Source organism: Etheostoma spectabile, chromosome 9 (genome assembly GCF_008692095.1).
Source record: "Etheostoma spectabile isolate EspeVRDwgs_2016 chromosome 9, UIUC_Espe_1.0, whole genome shotgun sequence".
Taxonomy (NCBI): Eukaryota; Metazoa; Chordata; class Actinopteri; order Perciformes; family Percidae; genus Etheostoma; species Etheostoma spectabile.
Genome location: NC_045741.1, coordinates 28,109,388 through 28,119,165, shown reverse-complemented (window position 1 = coordinate 28,119,165; position 9,778 = coordinate 28,109,388). Strand labels below are relative to the sequence as shown.

General features: G+C 41.6%; 2 protein-coding genes across 4 annotated transcripts in view; one reads left to right on the top strand and one right to left on the bottom strand.

Moving 5' to 3' along the window:
- Nucleotides 1–233: 233 nt before the first annotated feature.
- On the bottom strand, nucleotides 234–6,447 carry spata18 (spermatogenesis associated 18). Of its 3 annotated transcripts, XM_032526017.1 has the most exons (13): nucleotides 5,974–6,446; nucleotides 4,061–4,166; nucleotides 3,844–3,959; nucleotides 3,525–3,643; nucleotides 3,047–3,142; nucleotides 2,814–2,948; nucleotides 2,492–2,723; nucleotides 2,161–2,319; nucleotides 1,863–2,038; nucleotides 876–999; nucleotides 685–747; nucleotides 478–500; nucleotides 234–391 (listed from the first exon to the last, which is right to left on the bottom strand). In XM_032526017.1, exons 1-12 carry the CDS (start codon nucleotides 6,058–6,060, stop codon nucleotides 480–482), a joined length of 1,434 nt encoding a protein of 477 aa, XP_032381908.1. In that variant the 5' UTR covers nucleotides 6,061–6,446; the 3' UTR covers nucleotides 234–391; nucleotides 478–479. The 3 variants fall into 3 exon arrangements, with proteins under 3 accessions (XP_032381908.1, XP_032381907.1, XP_032381909.1); XM_032526016.1 differs by lacking the exon at nucleotides 478–500 and having other exon boundaries at nucleotides 248–391; XM_032526018.1 differs by lacking the exon at nucleotides 234–391 and having other exon boundaries at nucleotides 494–529; nucleotides 5,974–6,447.
- A 684-nt stretch (nucleotides 6,448–7,131) lies between these two features.
- sgcb (sarcoglycan, beta (dystrophin-associated glycoprotein)) overlaps nucleotides 7,132–9,778 on the top strand; it is a 4,246-nt gene continuing 1,599 nt past the window's right edge. The window contains exons 1-4 of the mRNA XM_032526046.1: nucleotides 7,132–7,205; nucleotides 7,950–8,159; nucleotides 8,302–8,487; nucleotides 8,572–8,763. Of these exons, the coding sequence (XP_032381937.1) occupies nucleotides 7,191–7,205; nucleotides 7,950–8,159; nucleotides 8,302–8,487; nucleotides 8,572–8,763 (603 nt within the window). The 5' untranslated portion in view covers nucleotides 7,132–7,190. The remainder of the gene's footprint in view (nucleotides 7,206–7,949; nucleotides 8,160–8,301; nucleotides 8,488–8,571; nucleotides 8,764–9,778) is intronic.

Here is a 9,778-nt window from a genome sequence, read left to right as displayed (position 1 = left end):
ATGGGCACTTTAAGTTTCTGGTAATCACTGAAATACTGTTAGTGTTATCTATCTAAGAGTAAATATAGTAAACTAAGACAACTGGTAAGTTAGCTGCCAGACTATTTTTGTTTCTTCTATAATGTACTGACGGCTAGTTACTGTCAACGTCCCATTAATCTGCCCCCCCACCATGTAAACTCTGAGCAGCCTTTGGCTGGTACAGTACCTAAGGGTTGTTTTGCTTTATTTGGTGGAAGCATACAGATAAAAATCCCTTAAGCTTTATTTCACTGACATGGAACATATGAAGGACAGGTGTGGATTCTTTTTCCGTTGACAGAGAGGCCAGAGTTCACAGGTGGCTAGCTCTGAGACGTTGAGGAGACAGGCTTCTTTTGCTGTTAAATGCCTAAAAAAAAGATAATAATGCTGATTATAGTTACAACTGTTGAGTCAAATTAAAAGAAACAAATCCAAAGCTTTGTAAATACATACCCTTACGGCCATGGGTGGGCATGCTTGTTGTTTAGTGGAAAGAGTGATACATCTGAATTTAAAATGAATCTTGTAATCTTGTAAAATTGTATGAGTAACTGAGCGATGTTAAGCCAACAAAAGGGTGAAATCCACCTAAACAAACCCCCAAATGATCTGAATTTTCTTTTGTGTCTGATTGCACTGTCAAATGTTATAGAGACTTACAAGATTGCGACTTGGGCTGAGAGAGCGAGACCGCACAGGGCTGGTGCTCCGGCTTCGACTCCACTGCAAAAACAGACAAATCCACAGCAAACACATGAGCCCATGTATGTGTACTTTCATGCTCTTACATTATTCTCTGGAGCACTAGACTAAATTATAAGGATACGTTTGAAATGTTGTAGAGTCAGTACCGTAGCACCCCTTCGAGTCACAGCCTCGCCCTTTACTACCACAACGTCTCCCTCCACCAAGGCCGGCCACACGTGGTACATCACCAGAGGAGCAGTGAACTCAGAGTCATAGCTGCGACGATACCTGACGCAGGGGAAGAGAGTGAGGGCGAGCTGTGAGTATTTATGTGTGTAAGGGTGACATCTACTAATAAAAAGACTGCAGTTCATATGCTCATGCTCAATGATTGTGTGGAAATGTGGCATGATACACTGTATGTATATTTTAACCTTTATTTATTCAGGGGCGGTTCATTGAGAGGCAGCCTCTATTTGCAGGAATGCCCTGATCACATTTACATGTGTTTTTTTTAGGTTGAGGGCCTTGCTCAAGGGCACCTCAGTGGTGGTAATGAGGGAGGGACAAGCTCTTTCACTTTCCCCACCCAGATTTAATCCTGTCGGTCTGGGGATCGGACCAACAACCTCCCGGTCACGAGCTCTTGTCTTCTCTAACCTTTAGGCCACCACTGCCTATGTCAATTTGAGCACTAGAGCTTTACTATCTGAAACCTCCTTATTTATTTTGATCGCTGTGGCTATTGTGCAGCTTAATTTCCTTTATTAACTTGCTTGCTGTTATGTGTATCCGTGTTAGATGGTTTGGGTAAGCTTGGATTTATTATTTATGTATTTATTCCCTTTAATTTTTACTTGTCTCTGTACAACATTTAACAGATATTTATTCACTGTGCTGTTTTTAATGTTTTTAGCTTGTTTTTTAGCTTACGGGTCAGTGTGAAGGTGTACCTTGTTTTCAATTCTGGTGTGGAATGTTTCTGTATTTGTTGCTGTTATCACTATTTTTAGTTTGTCATAGACCTTAATGGGATTTGATGTCTGCTGAAGATCAAATTTCATTGGGGATAACAAGTTAAAGTTGAAGTTGAGGGCAGCATTTCTGTTAAAGAACACAGAACCAGTCACAGAACTGTGTAAAGGACTGACCTGCTGTCGTTGTAAAGTTCTCCATCACAGGCAAAGGCCAAGTCAAGCGGGGGGTCCAATGTCTGCATGGCAAAGGCCACCCTGCATGTCTCCCTGATCAAGGCACTGATGAGGACAAAGTCCACTTCCGGCGGGAACGAGATCCGAGGGTTCACGTTCATGGCATTGATCACATCCTGGGGAGATATAATAAAAATAAAAAACACACAGACGGATACCCGGTCCTTTTCAGCATCAAACTACAATAAATTGTTCATTAAAGTTTCAGAGGACACATGAGAGGAGTGTTTAGTCCTACATTAACGCTGGCCTGAATGTCATAAAGGTCCAGGTTTCTGACGATGTAGTCCACAGCTGCATCCTCCAGACTTTCTATCCCAAAGTGGGACGGGGACAACGTCTTTCTCACGCGCAGCTTGAACTGACGGTAAGCCAGTTTGGCTGTCTTAAAGGATTCCTGAGACGTGACAAGATGACAAGAACATTTTACAAGCTCAATATCCCTATACATCCCTGAATAAATGAAGAAACTAGGCAGTCCAAATAAACAGATATGTCTCTCATTTTTCCTGCATGAACTTCTGATCTGCTTGTCTCTACAGGTGGCTCTAGAGTAAATACAGTCATACCACGACAGCAATGAAGATGATTTTCTGGACCATCTCTAAGTCAGCAATGTGGCGTCGAAGCAGGGCCTGGGCCTCCAGCCGCTCCACAGCGTACAGGTCGCTGAAGCGCGATACGAGGCGTGCGTAGCGGGAAGTGTTGGTGAGCTGAGCCCTGGTGGGCGACTCACTCCTCATGGGGCTGGAAGAGCGACTGTGTCTCAGCGAGGGGCTCGGAGAACGACTTCTCACCAACCTGAGAGAGACGGCGAGAGAAACAGCATCACTTGGGACTAGTTCTATGTAGTGGTGTCTGTGTGCAGACAGTATTTACACGTGGACATACCTTTCCTGCAGCATGACCTTCTCTGTGCTCAGGTAGGACACTTCATCTCTCAGCAGGCGAATCTGCCGCTCATTGTCATCAAGAGCCTCCAGCTTTCTCTTATACATCTCCACCTGCTCATGTGCGGATCGCAAACTGAAACACAGACACGCTTCACATCAGCAGAGGAGCACACAGTGTATGTTGCATTTAAACACTAATATATTGCGGCGGTATTTTAGTGCATCACCTACTCTGCTTTCAGTTGCAGTATTTCATCTTCAGTGGCCAGCAGAGTGGTCGCTGATTTGCTCTTTGTCTCATCCAGTTCATTCTGAGTATCGACCAGTCTGATAAAATCAGAAATCAGAACAGATAAATACTTTGCACATCTATAACGTGAGACAGTTGCGTTGGAGGGGGGCGAGTAGGTCAGAAGGTGCAAAGAAACTCTGTCACTGTCTAACTTGGAAGACATTTCCAACTATTACATTTATTTTTGCAAGTTAGACAGTGTGTGGGAGTTTCTTTGCTAAATTAAAAAATCAGAACATGTAATAGTATTGTACATGTCAGTACATGTAATTCTATTATATACATCCCTTTGTCCATGGACTTCCAAATACATCCAAACATGGGACATGCAAGTTAGTGTGGGAAGTCCGGCCGACTGCAGTCCATTGCTCTACTTCTACTGTCTCATGTCTCATGTCTCATGTCTCTTAGACTCACTCTGCTCTGATAGAGTCCAACTGCCGGAGAGTGGAGCACAGCTGAGTGTCCTTCATCTGCAGCTCACTGTCATGGGTGACGGAGAGCTCCCTTATCCTTCTGTCCTTTTCCGCTGAATCCTGATAATAAAAAACGATGACACAGTACAAATGATATACAGTGACCACATCACAATATGGCCAAATAGATGGTAATGATTTGAATGATTTTTGATGTATTTTTTTGTTTATGTTGTTGTGTTGCACCGGATGAAATTCATTTTGATGGATTTGATAATGAGATATCCTGTGCTATTAAGCCAAGTAACAGCTGATGTCACCTGGATGAGCTGCAGGCTGGTGTCATCAGTGACCGAGGACCTCGCCATGGAGAAACAGGTCCCAAGCCACGGCAGCAGGCGCGTTTTGAGAGTGTCCACTCCAGCATATTGTCCACCTGAGTTGTGAGTGTATGCAAAATAGCTCATGAGCGATTATGACCTGGTTTACACTTTGTTAAATGAAAACCAAATCCTATACTGCAAATGCAAAGCTCACCTTCAGCAGCTGTGTGGTTGAGGATGGTGAACAGTTGTCCCTGGATCTTGGCAGTTAGTTCAATCAGCTCACAACATTTATTCAGATTCTGGTCACAGGATATAACCTGGTAGGGTAAATATGACAAAACAATTAGGCTAATAGTGACAGGGAGATGACTGTGACCATTCAAACAGTCAAATTTGTATATTAAAAACGACAGGGCATTTGAAATCAAAAAAATGTTACATAATGTATTATATAGGCTTGCTGTTTTCTGATTTACTCTCTATATATTTACTGTTATAAATTAATATATAATGCATAAATAGTGAAATTGTTTTTTATTAAAACATATTAATTAGCCAGGATGCCAGTCGAACTTAGCCCTGCCCACAACATTTGAGGTTGGAATATTCAGGCTACATTTTAATATCTGTTGTTTAGAGCAGGGTTATTCAACAGGTGGTCCGTGACCCCCCGAGGGGGTTCTCAGAGTAAGTGCAGGGGGGGCCGCCAAATCCTGTCTTAAATGTTTTTGAATGTTTCTTTTATCAAAAATTCAAATTTGTCTAAAAATACACAATAATATGAATGCAGCCTACTATTAGGAAAGATAATTTGGCCTTTTTGTGAAAAAAAACAACATTTAATTTACACATTAAAGATAAAGCGTACAATAGTTAAAGTAGCCACTATAGTAGCAATAGAGGTAAGCTTGTTTAACAGCTTGTTTAATACATGATGTATAAAATAAAATGTATCTATTTGTTTTCATACAGCCGGCCCAGTTTAACATACAACTTAATTTCATACAATATATATGCAGTAGTAGGGGGTCCCTACTCTGTCTGTCCTTCAGCTAAGGGGGTCCTTGGCCTAAAACACTTTGACACTCTAGACCCCTCCCTGGTTTAGAGTAATCAGACATTGGGTGTTGTTTCTTGTGTGTACATTGGGTGTCGCTGTGCTGCTACCTAGACGAAGTTAAAAAGGTAGGAACACCTCTTTGGTAGGACTGTTTTCGGCAGGTGTTTGGGAAACCCGGACGGTTTTTAGACTTGAGCGCTGTAGCGCCAAACCGGTTAATTGGCATTCTGTTTTACAGTGTATGGTTTTACCGCTGAAAATGGAGAAAAATCAACATTTTCATGCTGAACGATGAAAGCAAATACACGTATTGTTATTCTGCAAAAGAAGGAACAGCCTGCAGGTTCTTGAACGTTACACACAGCAAGGTAACATCAAAGCACCGCGTGAGTAAAACCCCCTCCGTAGTTTAGAGTAACGACAGAAAACGTTGGAGAAGTAACAGGTATCCATGATGCTAACTCCTTATATTTGCAACACAGTAACACTTTTTTTTTAAATTATGACACTTATGTGCATTTATAGATAGCATAATCTGTAAATTAAATTTTAGACATGACTGTCGGTCCCTCTGCATTGCGCTGTTGCAGTTTAGCTGCACCGGAAGTAACAAGTCACGAACCATCTTAAAAGTAAAAGCTCTTTGGTATAGTCCAACTGTAGCCATGGCGACTGGCGTCCATAGCAACCAAACTCAACCGGGAAATCAATGTCTTCTGAAAGAAGTGCATTCCTTTGCTGTATTGGTTTAAATTATGTCATGCATTAGCTAAACCACTGTGCTTCAACTGTGTTATATGAAAAATAAAATAATGGGTAAAAAAAAAATTACACAGTGGGGGGAAAATCAGAAGTTGACAGTAAACAAAGCCATTAATAATTGTTTAGAGGAGAGCTAACGTCACAACGCTTTGACTAAAACCGTTTCAAGTGTACACAAATGTAACCGTTACTCACTAGCTAACTCTTGAAATGACTACCGTGGAACAGAGAGCGAGGCAGGCCGAGGACACTGAAGTCCTTGGGTCAGATTTAGGTCTGTCATTAGTTATTGATGAACTTACATGGTAGTCTTTTTGCCAGCTCTCGAGCTTGTCCTGTAAGACGCTGAAGGAAGACGTATTGGTCAGTCTCCTCAACGTGTCGGCCATGTCCGCCCACAATCACCACTCGGAGGTTTAAAATGCCCAAGGGAGGAGGACAACAGTCGCCGGGGGTGTAGGCTAATCTCTGTGCAGTAAAAATTCCTGTTCTGCCGGCAGCTTTCTCCACCTACGCCACAGCTGCCAAGCACCGCCTTAGTTGTGGTAACCAAGTGAGGAGACGACTTTACAACCTATAACCACAGTGCTTTGAAAAATAACCCGTGGCTGTCCATCCTCTGCAGGATTATGTCCCTCTGTCCCTGAAGTAAACACGATTGTAATGTCACACTGTCAAACGACACCTATGCCCACAGTAAACCACGTGGCACAGTACCGCATATGATGTTTCCTAAGTGGCTGTGTTGGATAAAATCCGTGGCCATGCTAAATTGAATTACACGTGCAGAGAGTATTGTCATATTATTAGCATAGGTTGACCTACTCTATTGTTGTTGTTGTCAAACTGATCCTGTTACCAATCAATTGTGTTTTTTTCTTTCGTTGACTTTGTAAAGTGCCTTTGAATAACTCCTAATTTGTTATTATTTTTATTATTATTATTACAATAAGTATAGGCTACAATTTCAACAAAATTACTCAATGGTTTGATTTCCCAGCGTTGTATTTGTTAAATTATAAAAACGATTAGGTTAAAATTATAACGGACTATAGAAACATAATATTTGCACTACTTCTGAAGCCGTTCCTCTTTAATAATTGTGCTACTTTTTTTAAACTAAAATACTACTTAGAATTTATTTTAAATTGATAAAGAGAGCTTGAGGATGAGAAGAGTTCTCATATTTATTATACATCCACTGGTTGGCCCGCTTGGCAGTTTACCTATGGAAAATATGAATGGACATGTTTTTCTATTTTAGGACCCTTCTGTCATTGGCTTAAACTTGGAATGGACCATCTTTTATCGTCAAAAGAAAACATCCTTTTTTTCTCTTCTTTTTTAAACGTTCAGTGCAAATACAAATGCCAAAGGTCTCTTATCGTTCGCATTGTGGTAACATTTTTCTTCATATATAAATATCGTCCTTTCAATAACTCACAACCCTTTTTTCTCCTTCCTCGGTGAAAAGTGGTACGCCCCATGTCACTCTGGAACCAGGAGAGGGAGGGTCAACATGGCGTCTGAACAGGTCCGTTATTTTCAATATTTGTTGTCTTTCTTGCATTGTTTTTTTTTCTTCTTCTCGTGTGTTTGCTAAGAACCCAATGCTATATGTTCCCGAGTGACGTGAAGTAATAAAAAGTAATGTACTGGGCTTTGTTGTCGGCTCTACGTGGAATTAATACCAGCCTCCGCTTCGTTATTAGCTAGCGTTAAATGGAAATGAAATGCTAATATTGTAACGTTAGCGTATCTGCTGTTAAGCAGCAACGTAATATAGCTAATACAAATGGCGTAGAAGCTGCATGATGAGACACTCGCGTGTATTTCTATTTTGCTGCTAGAATGAGGGCAGTTTATTTTTAGTTGTGGCCACCGACAGACAGTCGCGGGCCATTTAACTGAGATGCATTCCATCGCAGAGCACATGAGACATTGAAAATAAGTAGGAGCTAAAACCTAAAGTTAAATATGGCTATGGACAGTAAATATTAATTCGTGGAGAATTTAGACTGTTTCATACACAGAGAAATCCATGTTTTACAACTCTTGTATGAAAACAGCATATCTGTGATTTTGAGGTATGAAAGTAAGGGTTGGAATTTTTGTTTTAAATTCTAGTTTTAGTATAAAACTAAATATGTAAGGAAATTGTTATTTTTGGCGTGGGATTTCATGATTTAAAATGAATTGCTGATTCCTTATGGACCTTCTTAGTGCAAAAAATATATAGATTTTAGTGGCATGCCTTAGAGATTGTTTGGTCTTCCAGGAGAGTTCCAACGGGCCCGTGAAGAAGTCCATGCGAGAAAAGGCTATAGAGAGACGCTGCATCAACAAGGAGCACAACAGTAACTTCAAAGCAGGCTACGTACCCATAGAAGAAGAACGTCTTCATAAGACGGGGCTGAGAGGACGCAAGGGAAACATGGCTGTTTGCATCGTCATCCTCCTCTTCCTCCTCGCCTTAATTAACCTCATTGTGAGTACTACAAATGTCCGATGGATTCTCTTGATAAAACCTTCCTGATAAGGATGGTAAAGAGTTGACACGGAGTCCTCGATCATTATGTGTTGTTGCATCGTGGTCTTTTAAAATCTGGAACATCTCCACTGTCCCTCAGATCACTCTGGTAATATGGACAGTGATTCGAATCGGTCCGAATGGGTGCGACAGCATGGAGTTCCATGAGACTGGCCTACTGCGTTTCAAACAGAAGGCGGACATGGGCATCGTTCATCCATTGCACAAGAGCACAGTAGGGGGTCGCAAGGACCAGGACCTAGTCCTTGTCGGCAACAATAATCCGGTGAGAATTTTGAAAACATAGAAAATGACACAATGTGTGCCCACTTTTAGATATCTCCTTTTATTTTGATGTATGTTGTTCCAGGTTGTGTTCCAGCAAGGCACCACTAAGCTGAGTGTGGAGAAGGACAAGACCTCAGTCGTCAGTGACGTTGGCATATCCTTCACAGACCCCCGCACACAGACCACGTTCTTCAGCACAGACTTTGAAAACCATGAGTTCCATCTGCCCAAAGGAGTCAAAGTTCTCAGTGTGAAAAAGGCTTCCACAGAAAGGGTGTGTATAATGCTAGTTTCTCTTTTGCCAGACCTTGTTCCACAACGCTGTGGAGGAGGGTTTGGCTCGTCCACACAGCTTTCCGGGATGGGGAAAAAACGCACTCTGATTTATCGGCATTTCTTTAAACCAATCACAATCGTCATGGGCGTCATGAAGCCTCCAACAGAGTCACGGTGTCTCTGCAAAATATCCTCTGGAAGGAAGTTGTTTCGGTGGAACTTGTGTACGTTCAGAAGTAGTTTTAATCGTCAAGAGAAAACTCAGATTGGACAGATAGTCTAGCTAGCTGTCTGGATTTACCCTGCAGAGATCTGAGGACCAGGTAACCATAGTCCTCAGATTGGACAGATAGTCTAGCTAGCTGTCTGGATTTACCCTGCAGAGATCTGAGGACCAGGTAACCATAGTCCTCAGATTGGACAGATAGTCTAGCTAGCTGTCTGGATTTACCCTGCAGAGATCTGAGGACCAGGTAACCATAGTCCTCAGATTGGACAGATAGTCTAGCTAGCTGTCTGGATTTACCCTGCAGAGATCTGAGGACCAGGTAACCAGAGTCCTCAGAAATCCACCAAAGTTTAAAATTCCAACACAAAGAAGAGCGGACGGTAACAAACATCTGGCTGAAAAGGCCGTGATCCGGCTGAACTCCCAGCAGCACTGGAGCAATCCCAGAAGTGGAATGCTAATAACGGCTGATAGCTATAAAAAAACAAGTAATAACACAAGTTAATGTGTTAGTGTTTCCCAACCCATGACCAAAGTAGAATCAGCACACAATAACCCATAATGGCTAAGTGGAATTTTGCAAATTAATAAATAAAGCATTAAAAAAAGTCTAAATGGACACACCGAACTTTATCAGTGTAGAATGATGGAAGTTTAGACTCTGGTAGAATTTTTAATTTTTTATAAATTTTTTTCATTTAGTTTTTTAACATGGTAATGACTGAACAAACACAGAAATGCTGGAGTATCTTCAGAATAAGTATCTGGTTGCTGGGTTGTTCCC

Excerpts from the sequence above, each read along its gene's own strand:
- spata18 (XM_032526016.1), bottom strand. The coding sequence starts at position 6,060 with ATGGCCGACACGTTGAGGAGACTGACCAATACGTCTTCCTTCAGCGTC. Across the intron at positions 3,644-3,843 it reads CCAGCCTGCAGCTCATCCAG|GATTCAGCGGAAAAGGACAG; the intron begins GTGACATCAGCT and ends TTTTATTATCAG. Across the intron at positions 392-684 it reads TCAGCCCAAGTCGCAATCTT|GCATTTAACAGCAAAAGAAG; the intron begins GTAAGTCTCTAT and ends TCTTTTTTTTAG.